Raw genomic sequence first — 26,979 nt, 5'->3', positions numbered from 1 at the left:
TGCACAGAAATCTCTTGCATTCCTACACACTAATGATGAAAAATCTGAAAGAGAAATTAAGGAAACAATCCCATTTACCATTGCAACAAAAAGAATAAAATACCTAGGAATAAACCTACCTAAGGAGACAAAAGACCTGTGCAGAAAACTATAAGACACTGATGAGAGAAATTAAAGATGATACAAACAGATGGAGAGATATACCATGTTCTTAGATTGGAAGAATCAACATTGTGAAAATGACTGTACTACTCAAAGCAATCTACAGATTCAGTGCAATCCCTATTAAACTACCAATGGCATTTTTCACAGAACTAGAACAAAAAATTTCACAATTTGTGTGGTAACACAAAAGACCTCAAATAGCCAAAGCAATCTTGAGAAAGAAAAATGGAGCTGGAGGAATCAGGCTCCCGACCTCAGACTATACTACAAAGCTACAGTAATCAAGACAATATGGTACTGGCACAAATCAGAAATACAGATCAACAGAACAGGATAGCAAGCCCAGAGATAAACCCACGTACATATGGTCACCTTATTTTTGATGAAGGTGGCAAGAATATACAATGGAGAAAAGACAGCCTCTTCAATAAGTGGTGCTGGGAAAACTGGACAGCTACATGTAAAGGAATGAAATTAGAACACTCCCTAATACCATACATGAAAATAAACTCAAAATGGATTACAGACCTAAATGTAAGGCCAGACACTATCAAACTCTTAGAGGAAAACATAGGCAGAACACTCTATGACATAAATCACAGCAAGATCCTTTTTGACCCACCTCCTAGAGAAATGGAAATAAAAACAAAAATAAACAAATGGGACCTAATGGAACTTAAAATCTTTGGTACAGCAAATGAAACCATAAAGAAGACAAAAAGACAACTCTCAGAATGGGAGAAAATATTTGCAAATGAAGCAACTGAAAAAGGATTAATCTCCAAAATTTACAAGTGCAGCTCAATATCCAAAAACAAACAACCCAATCCAAAAATGGGCAGAAGACCTAAATAGACATTTCTCTAAAGAAGATATACAGATAGCCAACAAACACGTGAAAGGATGCTCAACATCACTAGTCATTAGAGAAATGCAAATCAAAACTAAAGCGAGGTATCACCTCACACCAGTCAGAATGGCCATCATCAAAAAATCTACAAACAAGAAATGCTGGAGAGGGTGTGGAGATAAGGGAACCCTCTTGTGCTATTGGTGGGAATGTAAACTTATCCAGCCACTATGGAGAACAGTATGGAGGTTCCTTAAAAAACTAAAAATAGAACTACCATACGACCCAGCAATTCCACTACTAGGCATATACCCTGAGAAAACCGTAATTCAAAAAGAGTCATGTACCACAATATTCTTTGCAGCACTATTTACAATAGCCAGGACATGGACACAACCTAAGTGTCCATCGACAGATGGATGGATAAAGAAGATGTGGCACATATATACAATGGAATATTACTCAGCCATAAAAAGAAATGAAATTGAGTTATTTGTAGTGAGGTGGATGGACGTAGAGTCTGTTATTGACAGTGAAGTAAGTCAGAAAGAGAAAAACAAATACCATACGCTAACACATATATATGGAATCTAAAAAGAAAAAAAATGGTTCTGACGAGCCTAGGGGCAGGACAGCAATAAAGATGCAGACGTAGAAAATGGACTTGAGGACATGGGGAGGGGAAAGGGTAAACTGGGACGAAATGAGAGAGTGGCATGGACATATATACACTACCAAATGTCAAGTAGATAGCTAGTGGGAAGCAGCCGCATAGCACAGGGAGATCAGCTCGGTGCTTTGTGACCACCTAGAGGGGTGGGATAGGGAGGGTGGGAGGGAGATGCAAGAGGGAGGGGATATAGGGATATATGTATACGTATTGCTGATTCACTTTGTTATACAGCAGAAACTAACACCATTGTAAGGCAATTATACTCCAATAAAGATGTTTAAAAAAAAAAGTACGTTTTCTTGGCAAACCATTCGAAGTTAGAGGATGAGTGGAAGCATATGTGGGCCGGAAGGTACATCACCTTCATTGAAAGCAGCCGCTCTGCTGTATGAATATAGAAGTGGAAAAAAGAGTAGCCTGGGGGTGGGGCAATATAGGGGTAGGAAATTGAGATACAAACTATTATGTTTAAAATAAGCTACAAGGATATATTGTACAACACAGGGAATATAGCCAATATAATATCTATAAATGGAATATAACCTTCAAAAAGTGTGAATCACTATATTGGACACCTATAACTTACCTAATATTGTATATCAGCTCTCTATCAATTAAAAATAGTAAAGCTTAAAATAAAGAGTAGCCTGGCAACAGTGTTGAAATAGGCATGAAGGTTTAATGAACTATGTCATATTAAGATATGCATTAAGAACTCAAATCAGAGAGACCAATTAATAGATATTCTCTAAAAACTTTTAAGGTGATCATAGAAATGGTCAAGGCTGATAATCATCAGATACCCACAAGTTAGTCACAGTGGCCTGAATCTATTCTAATAGAGCAGTGGTATATTCTGATTGACCAGTAACCACTCATACTCATCATTAAATATTTTTAATGTCACTCTGGTTCATAGTAAACTTTTACATAAACTTTTGGTTTTCTTTAGCCATGTGTCACCTGTGTGTAAAGTTGAAGTATGAGAGGTACAGGATCTCTTGTGTCTTATTTATGCCCAAGTATATGGCAGTGGGATAGTAGTGTAAATGAAGCCACATGATAAAGCTTACATATCTTTCTGATGCATCACTTTTTCTCACTGGTGTGAATTTTATACTAAAGCAAACATAAATATATTGTGGAATAAAATGCAAAAATCACATGTGTTTTAAGAGAATGATTTTCAAGAAAATCTGTGTCTTTGGTGGGCTACCTTTGCATTATTCCTTAGACTCTCATTCTCTACCTCTACTACTATTGGTATTTCAGTAGAAAATTGTGAGAGGCTCTGATTTAGGATATTTGTGGATACAGAATTGCTTTTACTATAGCCGGTCCCATAGTCCATCTCTATGTTATTTGTCACTTTAGAGAATCAGAAGGGCAAACTCTAAGAGATGGGAACTAAGAATTTATCTCCAGCATCCCTTCTCTTCTGTCATTAAGTTGAATTTTAGCCAACTCAAAGGCTGATAATTTATATTATAGCATTTTTTATGTAACAATGTTTTAGTTCACTAATTGCATTGAAAGTATCTTTTTTATTACTTCTTTTGTTAACATTTTATATTCTTCTGTTTAATTTTTTCCTTCCTAATTCTTGGCAACCAATGTATTTAACCAATTTTCTCTTTCAAAGAACATTTAGAAAAGGTTACTCTGTTTATCTGGCTATTTTGCACAGTGCTTTCCATTTGTAAGTAAAGAGGTGCATTTAAAAGTTGAATAGGAGTCAGAATTAGAAATTTCATCATTTTTTTCCTCCTTTTGAGTCAAATATGACAGTATAGACTATTATATATGAAGTGAAGTGCCAAAACATGTCACATTTGCATGCAAATATAAAGGTTATATGTCAATAGGAATAATTTTTTTAAAAGACCACTAACTAATAATCCTAATCATCCAAGAGTAGGAAGTACATGCTGAATGACCTAGACTCTTGTGGCGGCTCTGAACCTAACCAGCTATGTGATTTGGGATCTGTTACAATCTCAATTTCCTGGTCTACAAATGAATAGTAAGGACTAAGGCCACTTGCAGTTTTTAGATTCTTGAATTCTAAGTGTATGTAACTAGTGAAGATTTTATTTTCTAAAATTTTCATGTTAAGTGTAAAAAAAAAGGGGGGAGGGAGGATAAAGAATTATAAGTAAGTGTTTCTAGAAACACTACTGGATTGGACTTACTGCTAAATGTTGGTTAATTCAGCATTGCTTTGTAATTTGTTCATAACTATAACTCTATAGTCAGAGTATTTGGTCCTAATATAGCTCATATCTTATATACATACACACTGTTTCTGTTTAAATTTCCATATAATCATGTTTGCACCCTAACTTTTTAAAATAAAGTACGGTTAGTCTCATTATGAATTTTCTTTGATACTCAAACATTGAGTGAATTCATATAAAAAATTGATTATGGACAGACACTCTGCTAGACACTAAGGAAACAAATATGAAAAACATAGGTCCTCAAAAAAAAAAAAAAAACCACATAGGTCCTCTTCTGCTCTCAGTATGTTCACAAGACACCAGTAACAGAAGCCTGATCTAGGAACCTAGACTAGCAAGGCCCTTGAATCATACAACAGTTAATATCATTCATGGCATTTCCCCAGAGTATATCTGAGGAAGGGCAATTCTTTCTAGCTTCCTGCAGCCTCATCATGTAGGTTGAGTCACAAGAAAATCAAATGAACCTGTTATTTCTGTTAACTTAGCCTTTTCATGTAACTCTCTCTTATAAATGTATTATCAGATAATATTTGTATAAAATAAAGGGACTAAAAAGGCAAATACTTTGAAATTAAAACCACCCTTATTAGCATACCACCAATTTAATTTAGATAAATGTTGGCCTTCTACTGATGAACAATAAAGTGCTAACAAGATCTGCCAATGCCAGAATTATGAAGTAGAAATTTATCTTTCCAATAAGTCCATTATCTGTAGCCTGGCCTCAAGCCTTCATTGCTATTCAGGGCCTCAAATCCCTAAGTATAGACTCTACTTTGAGCATTGTGCTCTTGCCATTGAACAGGAAAACAACTTTCAATGCTGCCATATTTTGAATGGCAGAGATTTCTAGAGATTAGAAAAACTACTAACTTTAAATATGCATATTTTTTAAATGTTGTACTATTCTACTCATGAACTCAAATATAGTTTAACTTTAAAATCCTGTAAGTTCTTTTATCTACAGTGATTTTACTTATAAGATCCAATTTAGTTGACAAGAGTATGTGGCAAAACATAGTTCACATTTTTGTATTGTTCCCTGTGAGACGTCTATTGTAAGAATTGCTGCAGGCTGTCATTTTTGTCTGCTGTCCAGGATTTGCTGGCCTGAGTACTGTGTACTAGACTTGGTGTTGCTCATGAGGGGGAGGGGTAACTTGCAATTGAGCCAGACGGTTTTGTTATTGCTTTAGAATTAAAAGCATATGAAACAGATACAGCTTATTAAGGTTTTTTTTTTATAAATAACATAAACTTAAATAACAAAACAGTAAAGTTCAAATACAACTTAAAATAGAGTTTAATGCGGTAACCACAGGAAAAAAGCATGATTATTTGTGGGAAGAACATTATTAAAAGCCATATTCCCGAATATGAATTATACAAAAGATAGATTATGTTACTTGAAAAAAACATAAAAGGTTTTTGAATTTTACTTTTAGGGATTATAAAATGTTATTTTGTGGTGAGTGAGATGAAGTACAGTATTATCATCATTATTGCTATTTTATATACAAGATTTTTGAAAACATCCTTTAAGCAATACCCTTTCAATTGGGAGCAGCATTAGGAATTTTGTTCTTGTTAATAGGTACAAGCATGTTCTAATCTTATACTCTTGTAAAACTACCTCTTTGATTCATTTCCATAATAGAATTTTTGAGAATATTCCTTCTTTTCTGATTAGAATTTAAGTGGTTCATAATTTTTCACTAGAAATCATTCAGATACTGCTCATCTTCCATGGTTAGTGTTGGCTTGATTATCTGACAAATCATTCCAGCAGCTTTTAGGTCTGACACATCTTATATAACATCATCTGCATTATTATTATTATAGCAGCCATTTTATAAGCAGATAGGAATATTTAAATAATCATTATCAGATAATCAAATCTAACATAGTCTTAAGGGTAAATTAATTTAAGAAAAAAACATTACTATTACTGACATCATGATTGTACAACCAGTTTTACAATTTTTTACAACTTTTAGTTACTAAATCTGATTTTTGTGTATATTTTTTCAAATCTTTCTTTAATGCAGTCTCTTAAAATAAACATAAATGCGCAAGTCCAGCTTGATCAGTTTTTCAGTAGTTTTCCAGCCTTTCTTGGTTACTTAAAAAAAAAAAAAAAAGGAAAGAAAAAAAAGGAAGAAAACAGTCCACTTAAAGAAATCTCCCTGCTGGAACTGGTTTCTTATATGCCATATATGATTAGGTTATTGCCATAGGAAGAAAGTGGGCTGTTTTTTGTTCTTTCTTCGTTTTTTTCCCTCTTACAGGAACCCCCTTTTGATTTAAGGCAACAAACATTTCTCCTCCACTGTGTGTCCATTTAGCTGATGCATATGTGTTGTAGTGGTTTTCCAGAATTAATTCTTTGAAGTTACAATCTTCATTGCATTCTTTCTGCAAAGAACAACAAACAAACAACATTATCCAAATGATTTTTGGAGGGACTCAATTAGACAAAGAATAAGCAGTAATATTTGGTAGAATTAAAACATACATGACTTTTTTTGAGCAGGCATAATGCAGTTTATTATACATACTTAGCATATTTGAAAAAGGATTAAATTTTTTAAAAGATAAAATGATACACATTTAGTTATGCAACATAGTTTCAAACATGTAGCTTTTTGGCAGTCAGTTGCTACTTTTCTTAAGTATTAAGAGTTATTTCCCCCTAATTAGCAGCTCTCATATTACTATGCCCAAGTCACTCTCCCTAACACTGACATTTTGATACAACTAGCAGAGCCTCTGCCTCCCTCAGCTGAAGGACATATTTCACAACTTTTTTTCATTTACTATTACACTGCCTGTGATAGTGATGGAAAATAAAAAGTTAGTTTGTTCATCCATCCAACTATTCATTCATTCACTTAAACCTGTATTTTTATGTAGTCTGTGCCAGGAATACAAAGGAAAGTCAATTATACTTTGTTATAGTGGGATAAACTGTTGCATATTTCATGTTATAATAAAGTGGGAACAATGGGAATGCTTACAGTTCAAAGCCCGTGATTGTGAGATTGATGTTGATAAACAAACGTCTGGATTTTTTTTCCCCAAGAATTATCATGTCAGCAAAGTGCACATTGGGTGAACTTTAATAAAAAGAGCTTTAATACTGACAGATGGACATTTTAGATTTTTAGAATCTAAAGTACAAATGGAATTTTAGAGCTGGAAGGATCCTTAGAGGTCAGTTAATCTGACTTGTTTTACAGATGAAGAAACCAAAGTCCAGAGAACTTAAGCAAATTGTCCAAGATCACACAGAAAATTTAATTCTTAAGTATAAAATATTTTAATGAAATCATTGAATTATGTAGTTTGAGAGGAATTAATTTCATTTTTACTTTTCAGAAAGGGAAGATATTTTTGACAAAAATAAGTTTGAGAAATTAAGTCTAAGCTATCAATTATCAATACCTTTGCATAGAGTTTTCCTTCCTTGTTCATTGCAAGATAATATTCACTTTCCACTCCTTTGATTGCTACAATTCCAACGGCCACTGTCCTGATTTCCATGATGTCTGCAAGGAATCACAGAAAGATATGTCAGTTATTCACTCAGCTTTGCAAATTATCCAAGAATGACCATTTGTCCTTATTTCTGTTTCATTTGGAAGTTAAGATTATTAATGTGATTATTTACTCAGCCTGAGACCCCCATCCACCCATAACATGTACACACAAACACCAGATTAGTCCTTATTAAATGTGGGAAGTGCGAACTATTGATTTTTTATTTTGTAGAAAAAGATGTTTGGATTCAAAAAAAAGAGTTACATATTTGAATTTAGCTTTTTCTTCTCTAGAATTACAGTTCTAATTTACTATAATAATAATAATAACATCAATAATACCTAATGTTTACTGAATTTATACCACATGCAAAGGATTGTTTTAGCACTCATGTATTAATACATGTACTTATCACCAAGACTATAAGGCAAGTACTCATATTATCTCCAGTTTACAGATCAAGAAACTCAGGTACAAAGAAGTAATTTGCCCAAAGTCTAAGCTTGTAAGTGGCAGAAGTGGAATTTGAACCCAAAAGGTCTGGCTCTTAATCATTATATAATGCTATGAAAGTATATAATTAGCTAACATCTTTAATTTTCTACTTAAACTTTATATTAATAATTAGCGCTGACAGAATATTTCTTGAATATACTAAAAATGAATAAAATTCCGATTAAAGCAATTGTAAATGATGGTAAACAGAACCAACTACCTTTAAAAAATTAAATATTTTATTTTGATTTACTTTTTAAAATTTTTATTAGAGTATGGTTGATTTACAATGTTGTATTAGTTTCAGGTGTATAACAAAGTGAATCAGTTATACATATACATATATCCACTCTTTTTTAGATTCTTTTCCCATATAGGCCATTACAGAGTACTGAGTAGAGTTCTCTGTTCTATACAGTAGGTCCTTATTAGTTATCTATTTTATATATAGTAGTGTGTATATGTCAATCCAGTCTACCAATTTATCCCTCCCCTCCCTTACCCCCTGGTAACTATAAGTTTGTTTTCTACATCTGTAATTCTGTTTCTGTTTTGTACATAAGTTCATTTGTACCCTAAAAAATATTAAATATTTTAAACTGATAGTGAGTTTTTTGATAATGAAAACACAGTCTAAAACCAAATTATGAGTCCTGCTCATATAATATTTTATAACTTTACACCATTTAATTAATTTTTTAACCATTATTGAAATTGCCACAAGAATGTTAACTTACTGTTTCATTATATATCATTTCCTAAAGTGCTGTATTTTAATGACTCTAACTACTGTAAAAAACTCTCAATTTTTTTAAATGGTGTAGAAATTAAAAGTTTAGTGAACCATTTTATGTAACTACTGTTAATTATACTTTCAACTTGAGACATTCTCTTTCTTGCGCTTAACATAATGCAAAGAAAATTCCAAGTGAAAATTATCTGCATAAATCAAGTTTCCAGAAGCTGTTTTCTAAAATATTCACTTAAGTGGAGGAAATTCTAATTTTTTATTCCATGCCTTCACTTCATCCTCTTATTTATTCTTCTAGCTTCAGTTTTCCTATCTGGAGAATAAAATTTTTACCCATTTCATCAGGATTAATGTAGCCTAGTTAATATGTGTTATCTGTTTCCAATATATGCTGCATATAGAAACCATTTTCCCACTATACTATGCTTAGCACTAGTCAGAGCTCATCCAATTGAGAGTTCTACAGCTGCTCATCTAGAAATTGAGGTCTATGAAGAAAATGCAAAGGAATGGATATTTATCTTTTAAAGTATTTATGAAGCATTGTCAGAATGCATAGAACTGTATGGTAATTTTAGGATACAAATTAAGAAAAACAGCACTGGTTTCTGAACTACAGAAGTTAAAATCTAGTATAAACAGCAAAATACATATGTCAACACACACGTAGATACACCTTAATTAAAAGAAAAGAAAACTTCTGGAGAAACAGCCCTGAAGGAGAGGCTAAGGGAAATGTTAACAATTGCTTACAAGCATGTGAAGGATGTGTTGCTGATGCATTCATGCAAAATTCAACAAATCTTCAGCGAGAGCCAATTCTGTGCTAGGCTCAATTCAGAGACAAACCCTGCCCTCTTGGAGCACTTTATCTGGCAGCTAACTCTTCTTGTTCAGCAAAGGAAGATCAAAGGGAAATAATTTATTACGCAGCAGAATCCAAGTAGGTTAAGTTTATATCAATACAATGAAGAATACTAAAGAAATTCACTGATTCAACCAATTTTGCAATACCTTCAAAATTGAGTAAATATATCTATTTAAAAACACACGGAATAGTTGATTTCTAAAGATCTTACCACTGTAAAATGTTTTGAAGTCAGTTTTTTCCTTCTAGTCCCTTTCTCCTGCTATTTCCCTCTTTATTCAATATTTTCTCTTAGAAAGGAGAGTACTGATGCATAGGCTTAGAGTATCTTTCATGCTCAGTTTTAATTAGGGAATGAAATCTGTCATGTTTGCTGGCTTTTTTGTTTATAGACCAACTGTCTACAAAATATAACTATAGAATGATAGAGGTATTGTTGATTATGCTATGTGGACACTTTCCCTTCAGGCTTAGTCATGACAATATATTCATATTGTCCCATCTCTAAACCCTTTTCCTCTATCCTCTGTCTGCCCATTGCCCACCATATTTTTGTTACACTCTGACACTCAACAGGTGATAAACATTGTTAATCTTATCCCTCCACACATTGGGGTTAAGGACATCAAAAAATCTTTAGATTTTTAACAACCCAATTAAAAAACGGGCAAATTGTCTGAACAGATACCTTACCAAAGTAGATACACAGTTGGCAAATAAGCATATGAACAGATGTTCAATCTTTAAAGATTCTACTTTTAACCAGGATGAGGACAGACTTGAAAATGGCAAGGTTCCTGACACAGTAATATTCTATATTGTTTGACATATTTAAAAAATCATTTCACTAGGAAATCAACAGACCTAAAAATATATTGCTTGGAAGAGCATTAAGTAGTACTGGCAGAATTAATACGCTATCAATCCTGACTTTCTGGTCTGTTTTGCCCTGTGTGCTGTGCCCTTTTTTATTCAAGAAAACCCAAGAATGAAGAAACTAAAGTTATCATTCTTTCATTTAAGTACAGAGTAGGAAGTAGTGTTCCTACAGATTTTAAAGTGTTTTAACTTTCCTGTTTTCAAAAAAAGTTTTTATTAAGAATTTATTTTTTAGAGAAGTTTTAGGTTCACAGCAAAATTGAGGGGAAAGTACAGAGATTTCCCATCTACCCCCTGCTTGCACACATGCATAGCCTCCCCGGTTATCGCATCCCCCACCAGAGTAGTACAGTTGTTATAATTAATGAACCTACATTGACCATCATTATCAACCACAGCCCATAGTTTACTTTATGGTTTTCTCTTGGTGTTTGGACGCGTATCATCATTTTTGTATCATACAGAGTATTTTTACTGCCCTAAGAGTCCTCTGTTCTCGGCCTGTTCATTTCTCTCCCTTACCCGCAACTCTTGGAGACCACTGATCTTTTCACTGTCTCCATGGTTTTGCTTTTTCCAGAATGTTATATAGTTGGAATCATAGAGTATGTAGCCTTTTCAGGTTGGCTTCTTTCACTTAGTAATATGCATTTAAGGTTCCTCCATGTCTTTTCATGAGTTAGCAGAAAAAAAATTCTTAGTGTTTGATCACGTAAAAATCCACCAATCCCAGCTCCTTCAATATTTCTTTTCCCTGAACCTTTTAAGATTTATATTTAAAAGTTTTGAGGGGCCATATATTAATATAGATGTTCTAGCATGATAACTAAGAATTATTTTAAAGTTGAAAATAAGTGGAAACAGTGGCTTAATGGTTATTAGGCCACTCAGAACATTTAATTTTGTCCTCGACCAAATATACTTTCTTGGGCACGTTAAAACTAAGAATTGGTACCAAAAAAGAAAAACATTTTAATGTTAAATGACTTTTATGATTTTCTGTCAAGCTGGGATTGTTAGATGGAAAATCTTCACCATTATATATTTATATTACATTCAAGGCTATAGATTCCATTCATTTTTATATCATAGAAGTACATCCAAATACATACATACATGTACACAAAAAATACATCTCGTATTTCCAAAATAAAGAACTCTTAAAACTCAACAATAAACAAATAAGCAACCCAGTTAAAAAGTGGGCAAAAGGTCTGAACAGATGTCTCATCAAAGAAAATACACAGATGGCAAATAAGCATATGAAAATATGCTCAACATTATATGTCATTAGGGACTTACAGAATAAAACAACGAGATACCACTACACAACTATTAGAATGACTGAAATTTTTTAAGATACCATTTGCAGACAAGGATGCAGAGCAACTGGAACTGCCATTCATTGCTAGTGGGAATGTAAAGTGGTACAGCCACTTTGGAAAACAGTTTGGTTTCTTACTGAATGCTAAATATACACTTATCATACAATCCATCAATCCTGCCATAAGTGTTTATACAATTGAGCTTAAAACTTAAGTCCACACCAAAACCTGAACATGAATATTTATAACAGAGTTTTATTCTAAACCATCAAAACTAGAAGCAACCAAAATGCCCTTTAGCATATGAATGGATAAGCTACGGTACATATGCACTTTGGAATATTTTTCAGCGATAAAAGGAAATGAGCTATCAAGACACAAAAAGATACAGAGGAACCTTCAGTGCATATTACTAAGTGAAAGAAGTCAGTCTGAAAGACTCCATACTGTGTGATTCCAGTTGTATGACACTCTGGAAAAGGCTAAACTATAGAGACAGTAAAATGATTAGTTGTTGCCAGGGACTTGGGAAGAGGGCAGTAGGATGAAAATGTGAAGCATGGGATTGTTAAGGCAGTGAAACTGTTTTATATGATACTGTAATAGTGGATACATGATATTATACATTTGTCAAAACACATAGAACTATACAAGGCAAAGAGTGAACTTTAGTGTAGACTATGGAGTTTAGTTAACAATATGTAATTACTGATTCATTAATTGTAACAGATATACCACACTAATGCAAAATGTTAATAGTAGAGGGACTGTGTGGGGAAGTGGTAGTGGTATGTAGGGACTCTACTATCTACTCATTTTTTCCTGTAAATCTAAAACTGTTCTAAAGAAAAGTCTATTAATTTAAAAAATACAGTCTAGATTTTAATTAATAATATTATATGATTGAGTATATAAGAAACTATAGAGTTGACGCTTAAACATAGCAGGAATTAGGGCACCGACCCTGGCAGAGTAGAAAATCCATGTATCAGAGTCGGCCCTCTGTATCTGTAGGTTCCGCATCCACAGGTTCAACCAACCACAGATCATGTACTACCTTAGTACATATTTATTGAAAAAAAAAAATCATTTATAAGTGGACTAACACAGTTCAAACCCATTTTGTTCAAGAGTCAACTGTAGTGGTACTTTTTATGATTTATGCTTATCCCAAATATGTAGTACTTCTGGGGTTTGTTATTAATTACTACTATTAATGTCTTTGGTGATGGATAAAGAACTGCTTACCACGTTAATGACTTCTCTTTGTGAAATATGGACAGTTACAAGGAGTAAGTTTACAATGCAAACACACTTTGGGAAGTGTAGGAAATACAAATATTCTATATACAGACCACTACTACACTCGTGTGTGATATCTCTCAGGTGTATTGGGATAGAAAAATAACTGAGGTCCAGGAATATTTTAGAAACCTGATCTGGTGACTTTATTTGTGATGTCATCAAAATATCTGGATATTAATAAAATACATATCAAAATTCAGTTAGTATTTCCTCCTACAGAAAACAAAAATGAATGATACCCAGCAGTATATGCCAAATGCTAAAAAGAACAGGATGGAAAATCAATTCTACCGTTATTCAGAAGAAAGAGGTGTTACATATCCTAGGTGGTCAAGGAAGGATTTGAGGAACAGATAGAACTTGAATTACATCTTAAAGGATAGATAAGGTTGACATAGGTAGAATGGAAACGTCATGCTAATTGATAAATAAAAGTATATGTAAGATAGTAGAGTCAACGATTCGTAAGTTATTTTCAGAAGATTGAAATTAGAGCTATCTGTCTGGAGTAGGAAACGTATCAAAGAGATAGAAAAAGGTGGAAAAGGAGTTAGGATGAGATTGTTGAGGGCCTTGATTGCCAATTTAAGGAATTTTAACTTTTGTTTGTAGACAATGAGGAATCATCGAAGGTTTGAAATTTGAAAAATGTCAGGATATAAATTGTGTTTTAGAAAAATTAATTGGATGTGCAGAGTAGTTAGAGAAAATTACTAGACTTGTATAAGCCTGATTTTCTTCCTCTGCTAATAGTATGAGTTGACCCATAATGGGCTATTGTTGTGATTTTTAAGTTAATAGATAAATATTTTCAAAATGTCTCAGTTTAACTTCGAATACAGGAAGTATCAGTAGTTATAACCCATGTGAACAGAAGCTCTTTGGTGTCCTCAATAATTTTTATGAGTGTAAAGTTGTCTCAAGTCTAAAAAGTTTGAAAACACCTTTTCTAAATTAATTTTATTTCTCCTGGTCTGTTTAGTTGCAGTTTGTACTTTGTATATTGTACCCTTATTATTGTAGGTTAAATAGTTTTGGCCACTTCATATAACTTTCTACATACATAGGTTTATAAATAAAATCTCCATGGCACATGCATACAGAAATGCTCAATATATTCCAAAATGTCTGGAGAATTTCTTAATGATATTTTAAAACATCAAGTTGCAAATTATAATTAAATTATGTAAGTAAATAGTAAAACATGTAAAACATTTGTTTGATCACCTTGGTTACTAGTTTAATGTTAGTATGGTTTTAATTAAAGAGTAAGGCTAAGAAATGTATTTACACTGCTCTGATTTTTGTACACTGTTACAATTACAAGAACAGGAAAGAATTTTTCTAAATATGTGTTGTGTATTTGACACATTAAAATCCTGTATCTTAGTGTTATATTTTTTACATATCCTGCATGTGATTGCTCCAATTATTATTAAACCTGTGTGTGTGCATGCACACGCAATATTGTAAATTCAAAAGAATTGACTTCAAAGAACAATAGACTCTTGATTCTGTATACTGTGTCTCTCTTGGACATCTTCAGTCCCTCCCTTCATTGCCTTTTGATTACAAAAATCCACTTTCCAAATTTTTCTCTCAATAAGGCTGTTTTAAGATATTCATAGACCCTAAGTACTACTATTTCCCAAGACCACCCTATACCAATCTAACATTAAAATACATCCATATTTCTCATTAGATACAATATTTTATAACTTTTAAAGTTTTATACAAATTTTCTTTTGAAATTACTTGGCCGAAAGTAACTCATTTTATTTATCATTTGCTATCAACTTTCTGCAAATATTGTACATTCTAGGGAGTTCTTGCAAAGTGAAAAAAAATTATCAAATTGTTTTCAAATGTTATGAAAAATATTGATAAATTTAATAAATAATGAAGTTGGCTTGATATATTTTATAAGTTAAATATTTGCTAATCTCTTTTTATTTTTTTGTCAAATTTTACTGTCAATATCTAAATTTCAAAGGTTTAAATATATTTGTAAGCTTGATGTTTTCACAGGCTCTAGGCTCTGTGCCTATGGGCCAAATGAATAAAATGTCCCTGCCCTTAACTCTGAAATCTTTTCAAAAGACTATCCCGCTTCCTTTTCACTAGCACCGAATTTCTTGAACGTGTAGACTATATCTGCTCACTTTTCCTCAATTTAACACTTGCATTCTAACTTTTAATCTGTTTAATGGCTTTATCTCTTCAAGACCATCAATGACCTCCTCAGCGCCAAATTCAAGAGTTTTTCAATAGTCATAAATTTCTTCTCTGCATCTTTTGGCACTCTCAACATCCCTAGTTCTATTCCTAATTCTCACTGTTTCTCTAATCCTGCACTACCTTGACAATAGCCAGGACATGGAAGCAACCTAAATGTCCATCTACAGATGAATGGATAAAGAAGATGTGGCACATATATACAATGGAATATTACTCAGCCATAAAAAGAAATGAAATGGAGGTATTTGTAATGAGGTGGATGGAGTTAGAGTCTGTCATACAGAGTGAAGTAAGTCAGAAAGAGAAAAACAAATACAGTATGCTAACACATATATACGGAATCTAAGGAAAAAAAAAAAAAGCCATGAAGAACCTAGTGGCAAGACGGGAATAAAGACACAGACCTACTAGAGAATGGACTTGAGGATATGGGGAGGGGGTGGGGTGAGATGTGACAGGGTAAGAGAGTGTCATGGACATATATACACTACCAAATGTAAAATAGATAGCTAGTGGGAAGCAGCCACATAGCACAGGGAGATCAGCTCGGTGCTTTGTGACCACCTAGAGGGGTGGGATGGGGAGGGTGGGAGGGAGGGAGATGCAAGAGGGAAGAGATGTGGGAACATATTGTATGTGTATAACTGATTCACTTTGTTATAAAGCAGAAGCTAACACACCATTGTAAGGCAATTATACTTCAATAAAGATGTTTAAAAAAAAAATGGTTAATTTTTGTGTAGCCATATCTATGTATCTTTTTCGATAATTTATTGTATTTTTTTATGCTTAAAAGTATTTTTTACATTCCACTATCTGAAATACATTTTATTCTAGCTTTTGTAATTTAAGTTTTAAATATATCTCTTAAATTCATCTGGAATTAATTTTGGGATATGATGTGAGATGAAACTCTAAACTGATATTTTATTCCTGCAAATAGCTAGCTAATTTTTTCAATATTAGTTATTAAATATGTCATTACATTTTTTACTGATGCAATGCCTCTCTTTTACCTTACATTGGCTATCTTGTTTTGTCCCATTGATGTATGTATCTGTCTGCTATGTACCCACACTAATTTATTGTAGGTTACCAATTCTGAAGTGACTCATTACATTTATAGGTAGCTCTGATCCTAGGTGTTACTAAATACTCTCAGATATATCCTCTAAAGCTATGCAGAATAAATCAAAACCTTTTCCACATAACACCCCTTCAAAGAGATGAAGACATTGGTCATGCCCCTCCATCAGGCAAAGCATCTGTAATTTCTTCAGCCATACCTTATACTGCATGGATTCCAGACTCTTCACCAGTTACATTACTTACTTAAAACCAGTTTCTCAGCAAGAACTAGATCTATATAGATAGCCCAAGACAGAATACTGTTCATTATTTCCCTTAATATAGACCATAAACTACAGTAATATAATCTCACCATCTTCCTTAAGAATATTTTTAATCATTTCATTAATTTGGAGTACTGATATAATAAAAAGTGTGCATATCAAAAAGAAATTTTATTTCAGATTAGCATATTTTCAAGGTTATTTTATAAAGTTTAAGTAAAATAATAATTCATATTTTATATATAAAGACAAATATCAGATATCCCTTTTAACACGATTTATTTCTTTATTTTTAAAGCATGCTTTAAGGAAAAAAAATTTCAAAATGATCTTATGTGGTATGTGCAGAATTGAAATGTATTAAATGTAGATTAAAATATGAATGTCATAGTGTTAAAGGTGACAAAATACACTTTGCTACTCCGATCTGATTAATAGAATACTTCTATGCTTTTAAAAGATTAGGTCATTTATTTTTACAATTTCATCTAGTTTTTAAATGGTGAGGTAGGAGAAATAGTGTAGTAGTGCTCCACAAATAGAGTACTGCAGATAGAGAGAGTCATTATACCCCCAAAAAAGTGAAGCCAACTCCAGTATGATTGTCACAGTATTTTCTGCAACATATGAAATTATAGCAAATATTCATTGAGTGTTTACTATTGCCAGACCCCATTCTAGGCACTGGGATTTTACCGATCTGGAGAAGAGTATCTAAAAGTGAATTGTGGAGTTATCTTTATGCTTCTTATTAGCTTATATTTAACTCATCCTTTATGCTTCCTATTATTAACTGACAGCCTGTTAAGGTTATAAATTTATCACCGTATGACAATGAGTGAACATATTTATATAATAGTGAAAACCATCATGATTTGATTATGTAGTGAAAGGATTAGTTAACTAAGTCACGAGCAAATTTGTCTCATCTCTCTAATTGCCAGGCATCTATATTTGATATGTCTGTGTAGGCACTCAAACCATTCTTTTCTAAAGTGGAAAAATATAAAATTGATTTTTTACAAAAATATATAGAAGTTGGGAGAAGATTATGCCTTTAGTTAACTTAATCCGCCAAGCACCTTGGAAACCGCTGGGTGATATACTTAAAATCACTGGAGGAATGATTAGTTGAATTTTTTAATTCAACCTAAGATTATGTTAACTATTTTAGAAGCAGTGACACATTGATGGCTTATATTGAGGTTGTAAAGTGCACAAGACTTTATTCATGTAAGTAAATCACATCGCCATTTTGTCATCATGTGATTTTTTTTTACTAAAGTTCAGGTCTTTATATTTCTGTCTAATATTCAATATCCCTGTCTGTCAGGATGTTTAAAGTTTTAATTCAGCCACCTTAAATCCTATTTGTAAATTGATACGGAATAATTACAAGTAACTGATACATGAGTATATTAGAAAAGTATGATACCCGACATATTAGCTATTCCTTTCATTTATTTGTCATCAGCAAATTTGAGAGATGTCTTCATCTCTAATGTGCAATGTTATGTAGCTCTTTTCCATCTTCTATTAGTCATTGCACTTTGTGCTTTTTTACACCCATTAGAAGTTATAAGTTTTGATCCTAGCTCTTTTCTCTTGAGGCATACTGGGCTTCCTATTCTCTCCTTGTCATATCTGCAGTCCTTAAATATTCATGCTATGACAGCATGGTATCATTCATTCATTCTTTCATTCAATCATACGCAGGCATTTTTCTCCCCCACTTTCTGAGCAAAGACTATTTATTATTCCCCTATTTCCATTCTCCTCTTCTTCCACAGCTGTAGAATTTTTAGCTGGCTGCACATAACGAACATTACATTTCCCAGTCTCCCTTGCAGTTCAGTTTGGCCATGTGACCAAGTTCTAGCTGATGCAATGTAAGTGGAGTGAAATATCCCATGGCAACTCCCAGAAATCTTCCATAAGAGGTAGCCAGCAGGAACCCCTTGTACCCACTTTTTCTTCCTTTGTTCCAGTCTCCTGCTGGAATATGGATTCTACCCTAGATTATGAGAACAAAGTGATTGTGTAACTGTGAGCTGACTGGAGCCTGTTAACTCTCAGATGATTTTATGGAGCAGAGTTGTCACTTCTCTAGATGTTCATTGGATGGAGAAATAAATGATTTTGTTTAAGCCAAACCAAATCTTTAACTAATACACATCAATTTCATTTTCCCATCAGACACATTCTTCACAAAATGCACATAAAAATACAGGAGCCCATTTTTTCAGTTATTCTAAGCCACCAGCCAGAAAGGCAAGTTCTGTATTCAAAGGGAAGTCCTATTAACTGTTGTTAATAGTCAGGTACTTACTTTCATAGTTTTTTTCTTTTCCACTTCTGAAGTCAGGAATTTAAACTAGACGAAGGAATGAAAACAGGACCTGTGCTCTCATGCCCTTCATTTTCCTATTCAGAACTTCAGTATCGCTAGAGATTCCAAGTTTCTTCTGGTGCTGTCATTCATTCCTACACGTGCCAGCATTCAGTTAGCTTGATGAATCTTCACCAGTCCTTCTTTACATTGATACACCCATCAGGAATACCCTGCCCCCACGCCACAGTGAGTTATGTCAAGCATGTGTTCATTTGCTTCTTAGGTAGCAAATGACCTAATTTCAGCTAGCTTTTCTCTTTTTTTTCATAAATGTATTTATTTTATTTATTTATTTTTGACTGTGTTGGGTCTTTGTTGCTGTGCGTGGGCTCTCTCTAGTTGCAGCGAGCAGTGGCTTTTCTTGTTGCGGAGCATGGGCTCTAGGCGCACGGGCTTCAGTAGTTGTGGCTTGCAGGCTCTAGAGCGCAGGCTCAGTATTTGTGGCACACAGGCTTAGTTGCCCAGTGGCATGTGGGATCTTCCCAGACCAGGGATCAAACCCGTGTCCCCTGCATTGGCAGGCAGATCCTTAACCACTGTGCCACCAGGGAAGCTTTTCTGACTGTTTCTTATTGTGACATAAAGCATGAGATGCTGTTGCCAATCTTTCACAAAGACCTGATTCACCATTCTTGGTTAGAACAGCATAACTGTTCATTTGTGAAAAAAAACAATTTATTGGGTACTGAACTATGTTCAGTGTTCTGCATATATGTTCTCTTTCTCACGTATATTTATTTCATTTGGCATATTCTTAATGATAGTTTAGATCCCCTAGCCTCTTTAGTTTTTTTCTTCTTGGCTTCCTCCGTGAATTAGTTTTTTTGTTTTAAACCCACTCTAAAAATTCTTCTCTAATAAGCTGGAGCATAGAAAAGAGAATCTCAAGCCTTTTCACTATCACATCTAGCCAAGAAAAACAGCTTATATTTCTATTACACATGATTGGTGGCCGTCTCAGACACAAGGACAAACACAACAGTTACATCCCAAGTCACTCCCAATAGTTCACTGATGTCCTTACATCCTGGGATTTCTCCTGGCTAGTCGTTGAGTTCCTGGAAGCATTTCTTTTCGTTCTTTCTGGATGGTTCCCTTGTCATTGCCTGTATACTTTGTTAATCTTCTAGGAAGTGGAGCATAATACTGGAATGAACCACCTTGATGTCAAACCTAGCTTCTTTCAGTAAGTATGATAAAACACAAATACTCAACATATTCTTGACAACAGTGGTTCAAATTATTTCTATCCCATTTACTCATTCCTCTTGCCGTGCTCATTTCCTCAGCTTCTAGGCCCAATGGATGTTGAGGCTAAGACATAAGAATAGGGAATTAGAGAAGCCAAGGATCATTTTAAACCTGGCTAATTTTGAGAATGAGTACCTGAGAAGAAGTTGGGGTGGGACTAATAATGTGTTGAGTTTTATGAAGATGCTGAGTTTGAAGCAATGGCACTTTTCTGTATCTTGTTCCTAAATTTTGCATAAGCAAATTACTCTGTGATCTAAATCCACAATTAAATTCTAGCTGTGCTAGATGTATAAGGTTAACAGAATTGTTTGTTAGCAATAAAAAATAATTATGTGTAGCACCAAAAGTTTTCAGGTGTTATTGGACTTTTAAAAATATGGCGATAATGTTAGTGTTTTTAAAATTTTTAATATTTACCCAGCATTCCCGATATTCACAGTGTTAAAGGGGTATATCTGTAGCCTTACATACACTCCTCTAAGCCTGCTTCCCCCTTTAATCTGTAATCTACAATCACATCCTGGAATTTCATCATTTTCCATGCTCTGATCACAATACTGAGGTCTTCAAAAGATGAAGTAAATCAAAATGTCCCCGTTTGATTATCATTGCATGCAGGGCTTAAATTTTACTAGTGGGAATGATATTGAGACATGTATTGAAGCATAACTACTCTTTCTATTTAATACCTTCCTCCATTGATAAAATGGAATCATTGAACTCTTTAATTATACTATGGAAATGAGAATTCTTTGGTTTGAAGTGACTAGATAGTTCCTCAGCTCTTTCCTTACCATTATTTTTCATTTTGAATTTGTTTTTTTATTATTGTAACTTCCTGGAGTCATAAAATATTGAAAGATAATGGCAATATATTTTAGCCAGTAGCTTCTCAATCGTATTATTGCTATTATCAACCACTTTTAAAGGCATAGCTTAGTTGTGACAAGATCTTTGTAATTAAGATTAGTTTATTCACTGATGCCAGCAGTTGTTATAAATGAGCTCCTCAACTACTTTTAGTCTGCTGTTTAGTGAAATCAGGATCTTTAAGTAAATAGTTTGTTGAATTCTCAGTGACAACTAGTAATTTAATCCATAAGTCACTGTTTTGGCTTTGACTACAAAAAGAAAGCTGTTTGTACTGTTCTGACTCTAAGAAAGGGAATAAAAAGTGTTGTGCCATTAAAAGCCAAATGATTTGTTGGTCTGAGATTTAGAATGAAATAAAATAATGTTTATAAATTGTATATAATTATGAGAACTGAATATAAAATATTTTGATGATTAAACGAATTTTAATGCTCCACACCCTTCAAATAGAATTATGTTTAATTTTAAAAGTATCTCTGAAAGAAGTAGCACTTTTGTTTATAGATGGTACTCAGTGAAATGAATGATACATTTACCTCTAATCAAGGAATGATTCTTTAAAGCAAATGTGTTCGAAAGCAGAGTAACATAAATCATATATTGACCATTGTAGATAAATTGCTTATAGGAAGATAAAAGACTCATGTACTACTTTAAATCTGTTTCAGTCTTCAATTTATTTTTCAGATAGTTTATGAGTCATTTATTTTCTTTTAAACAACTTACGCCTGGAACTTCTATCATGAACCAAGTTTTATCAGAATGTGAGAATTGCTTAAGAACGTGTAGCTGCCAGTATTTTGTTTCAAGGTGTCAACCTGAAACACAAGCAGGTGACCTTTAGTAATGTATGCATGTTATTCAAAATTGACTTCCCCAAAGGTTATAGTAAAACAGACAAACACCAAATTATCTTAGTTTGAAATAAATTTGTTCCATCAGGTAAGCAAAGTGACTGCTTAACGTGAAAGGCAAATTTTATTTTCAGGCTAGTGTTGGTTTAGGACCAGCAGGTGGATATGCTACGCACACACTGACTTTGCTGTCCAGAGGCAATAATTCAGGGTCTGAGTAGGGAAAGAAGTGAATTCACTTTCCCTGCATTTCTTTATTGGCTTCCACTTGGAGTAGGTGACATAAAGGACTTTGTGGAGGTAGTGACCTCCAGCAGCTTCCAGTTTCTCTTACTTTGCCCACGAACCCCAGAATCCACTGTTGTAAGATAACACAATTGATACATGTGGGTGATGATGCTAATCTTGTCTTTGGATCACTTTACCCTAAAAAGGCATGCCCTGTAACTGTTAAATAACAGATCTAAGACAGAACTTTGGAATACACTAAAAGAAATTAGAAAACTGATCAAATCAAAGCCAGCATAAAAGAAACACAAATAGATAAATTATTACCGAAACCCAGAAAGTGTAATTCCCATCAAACCAGCATGAAACTCAAAACAGTTCCACATGATTGCATAATTGCCGGTATCAAATGTAACTGAAATGTTCTGCAACAAGAGAATTGATTCCACGCTGTCATCATCACTGGGGGGTAAATCAATTATGGTTCTTATCAATCCTATATCTACTCTATAATGATGTCAAAAACCACTTAAATGACTTGTCAGGTTAGGTAAAAAGAATCATGTCGCTCATTCGGGGATTTATTAAGAAAATAAATGAAACATTAGAAAAAAACTTTAGAAAGTACATTGGCTTGTGGTACAGCGATGGCAGTGTTTTGTTTTGCAAGAATTTAAGTTGCAACAGCTTGTTTCAGCAGGGTTAGAACTATGCCAGAATTAGAAGCAACTATTCAGTTGTGCAACAAAGAGGATGATTCCAGTGGCATATTACTGAATAATATCATGGGAACATCATTGAACTGTATTACACAGAATTAAATTTCTATACCAATTTACTGACCTTTCCTTATCATTTATGGCCTCTTTGGAACATAAGGGGGCCAATTTTCCCCTTTGGGCCAGGGAAAGCATGTTCCCTGAATCAGACAGGAAGAAATACTCTTTGTCCTGTTATCTCTGTAGGTTCTATACTTTTATTCAGAAAGAATTCTTTACCTGATCATGTAAAGTATTTACATCTGCTAAATACAACACTTTACTGTCCTTAAAATGGCTCCAAAATTATCAGAATAGGTACAGATACCATATCAGTAGATGTGAGATAAATATCAGATTTGTATGTGAAAGAGAAATAATCTCTTCCTACTACCTAGAAAATCTCTCCCATATTCTGACTTTTCCTCAAGTCTAAAATACCTCCAAGAGGGAACCAAGTTTTTTATTACATAGGACTAGAGATAAGGCTCAAAAATATATATACCTTGGATGCGTAAAACATAGACATAAATTCGTACTACGTTGTAAGTGACTATATCTTCTCTGACAGCAGAATTTGATTGTGCTAGAAGGGAATGAGTATAAGGACACCAAGAATGAAACTGAAAGGGGAAATGGTCATAAAAGGAAGAAGTTATGGAAACTCTCATTCACACTTTGCATACATCTAGCTCTAGGAGTCAACACATCTGTAGGCTTCATCTAATTCATAGAGACACCAGCTTAGAAGATAAACCACACATCCACTTCATCCCTCTATTTTAACTTTAATATGTCCTGTGAAGCTTTGCTGTCTGGCAGATATATAATGTAATCTATCCTCTTTCCCTCTTTAATTTATATTTAAATATTCTGCCACCCAGGCAATAAAATAATTCTAAACACTTTGCTTTTTAGATCATGATGGTAATCAGCATTGAAAAATTAAATCATGATTTAAAGCCGTTTTGGTCCTTGGCTTTTAGTAAGTTTTAGGCACACGTTCTTTGCTGGCAGTCTAAATGAAGAGTTTAATACAGATTAGTTATGTTTTCAACAACTGAAAATGAAAAGAAAAAGAAAAAATATGAGTTTACTGAGGAAGATAGTACAAATATTAAAAAGGAGATCCAGACACCCCAAACTCTTACCAGAAACTATCACATTTGCTCTTTCTGTATTACCAAATGTGTATCTAGTACTTCTCTTCCGCTTCCATTGCCATCACTTTAGTCCAGGCCTTCGTTATTTGTAACTAAACTATTATTATAGTTTTTAAACTAGATCACTACCTCCAGCCTCTCTGACTTTATATTTACCCTTTTTGTATTCATAAAGGACATGTTGTAAAGGTTACTCTTCTGCTCCCAAACTTTCAGTGGTATACTCTGCTGTAAAGCAAAATAAAATAAAACCTCTTTTCCTTGGAATTCAAAGCCCTCCAAAATCTGACTCCAGCCTACTTTTACAGTTTTCTTCCATTGTTCCTCTACGACGTACATGAGCCTTCGGGTCCAAACTGATTTACTCATTGTCTTCCTCTCCCATACAAATTGCCAGAAACTTTTCTTGCATCTGCCCACCAGTTCCCGTAATTACATTGCATCTCTATTTCAGTATTTCCCAAACATTGCCTCATGGACTGGCTGCATGGAATCACATGATGAACTCTTTTAAAAATTTCAAACGCCCAGTTCCTACTCCTCAGAAAGTCTTATCCAATAGATTTGAGGTGAGGCTTGGGAATCGTTACTTTAACAGCTTCCATTTAGCGACACATTTCTTTCAAAGCCAAATAGAAATTCAAGTTTCTCCATAACGTTTTACAGTTTTCCAATCTGTCATCATCTATTTTACTTTAAGAACACACTGCTATACTATGAATTAGCAATCACCTCTGTTCTTCTATTGTTCCTCAATTTTAGCTTATTTTTCTTCATCTAAATCACAAGCTGTTTGAGATTATCTTATAATTCTGCAAATCCCTAGTACTTAGTATAAGGCTTTGTACTTGGCAGGCTCTCATTAAATGCTGAAGTGTAGATAGAATAATACATAAATCCCATATTAACTAGTGTGTCATATTATAAATCAGCAAATATAAATCAGTAATATTCCAGGGTTAAAGAATTAATGAGTGTCTTAATCATACTAAACATCAGAAGAACCTAAGGGTAAAGATTGATTAACCAGAAGTATTTGTTAAATTTCCTTTTAATTTTCGTTACATTTTTTGAGTTTATCTAATTAGATAAGAAGCACAAAATTCCATGGTTAATTCAAACTATAGTTCATCTCAGATTATATTTTATGATGCCAACTCAAAAAAGTTGAGAGATTCCAAACACCTCTAGTTATCTAACCAGTTATAGGTTTTGGCTAAACCTCTCTTGAACCTATTTATATTTTTAGCATACAGTACTTGTGTGTGTAACAACTTCCACATGTTTTCTGTTTGCTGTGTAATATAGCACATCTATTTTTCTGTCTTGCTCCTAGCACATCAAGGCTTTAAGAAGTACATGCTAGTTCTAGTACTTCATGACCTGACTAGCAAGTCTCTATTCTGCTTATCCACGTTGTTATGATTTTATAGACATAGAATATAGTCCATCTTAATATTCATCTTAATAAACATTTATTTTTCTAGATCATAGCCCAAATTTTTTAGCCTATGCCATGGATGTCTTATGTCATTCATTCATTCATTCTAGTTCTAGGATGCTTCCATTGTACTGTGTAGTCCTTATTAGTACTAAGCAAAGAGGACGACATCTGTATTCCAGACGTAGATATACCATGTTGTTTACACAGAACTATTATAATATGTTCTGTTTTATGTCTTACTTTCTTCCCGATGATGCCCATTACTTTATTGGTCTTTTGGGTACAAGTACACATATCTTTAGGGAAAACATCCAGAGTGATTTCTTGATGCTTTTTTTGGTGAGGAAGTTACTGTTCAGAGCCCTTTATCATATAAATATAAATTAAATTTTACTGAAAATTATAAGCTCATCTGCCAGTTTTCTGCTTACCTATATACATATGTTCTCTCTTGCAGAATTTTATCATCATTAGCATATTTTACTAATTTAAAGATGTTAGCATAATCTGCAAACTTGGAATTTTCACCATATATTCTCACTGTTAGAAAATTGTGACTAAGTTGGATCATTTTACTGATCCCTGAGGAATCTCACTGTTATATATTTTCAAAGTATTCATTCAGACTAATTCTTTATTTTGAATTTGTTCCTTTTTCTTTAACCAGTGGTTCTCAGAATGATGGGCTGGGAGTTGGGGTGGGGGCAGGTGTTGTTGAGCAAAGAACATCCTTCAGGGAAAAAGGTTTCAGAATTACTGGGAATTTTTAAAACCGCACACATTTCATGGAGATTCTGATACTTCCTCCGCATCCTTGAAAAGCCATGTTCTGCCCAACCCATCCCTTATGGGACTTATCACTGTAATTAGCCAGTGATACTGATAAAAGTATTCTCTATACAACAGGTATTTGAGGGTTGAACAAAGTTACAATCTATTCAAAGACAGGTTTTAAAAAGTATCTCCCCAATAAAAAGGATCAGCTTTGTCTTAGCATCATAATAGTAACTTCTTTTTAAAAAAAACTTGTTTTTGAACCACGTCAGATAATTTTGAAGATCAACAAAATGATGTCGACATGCTTATTTCCTCAGAGAGCTATAGTAAATAGGCACAATTTTCCTCTTGCAGAAACTGTCTTGCCTTTCCTCAACATCTATTCTACAAACATCATAATATTTTGTAGCAACATAGTAGTGAGATAGGGCAAATTAGGCAAAAGGAACTATATGAGAAAAACACAAATTATAAACTACAGTGGCATTTTGGGGTTACTTTGCTGTGCTTGTAGCATATACAAGGTGGACTGCCAAGAGAAAAAACAATGAA

At 33.7% G+C, this 26,979-nt stretch overlaps 2 protein-coding genes across 2 annotated transcripts in view; one reads left to right on the top strand and one right to left on the bottom strand.

Annotated features, from left to right (window-relative positions):
* FAM227B (family with sequence similarity 227 member B) overlaps positions 1-26,979 on the top strand; it is a 264,205-nt gene that overhangs the window by 97,563 nt on the left and 139,663 nt on the right. The window lies entirely within an intron of this gene.
* The window catches only part of FGF7 (fibroblast growth factor 7), a 62,285-nt gene continuing 40,590 nt past the window's right edge, over positions 5,285-26,979 (bottom strand). The window contains exons 3-4 of the mRNA XM_068551254.1: positions 7,376-7,479; positions 5,285-6,346 (exon numbers count right to left, since the gene is read on the bottom strand). Of these exons, the coding sequence (XP_068407355.1) occupies positions 6,152-6,346; positions 7,376-7,479 (299 nt within the window). The 3' untranslated portion in view covers positions 5,285-6,151. The remainder of the gene's footprint in view (positions 6,347-7,375; positions 7,480-26,979) is intronic.

Source organism: Eschrichtius robustus, chromosome 1 (genome assembly GCF_028021215.1).
Source record: "Eschrichtius robustus isolate mEscRob2 chromosome 1, mEscRob2.pri, whole genome shotgun sequence".
Taxonomy (NCBI): Eukaryota; Metazoa; Chordata; class Mammalia; order Artiodactyla; family Eschrichtiidae; genus Eschrichtius; species Eschrichtius robustus.
This window is presented reverse-complemented; position numbering and strand designations above follow the sequence as displayed.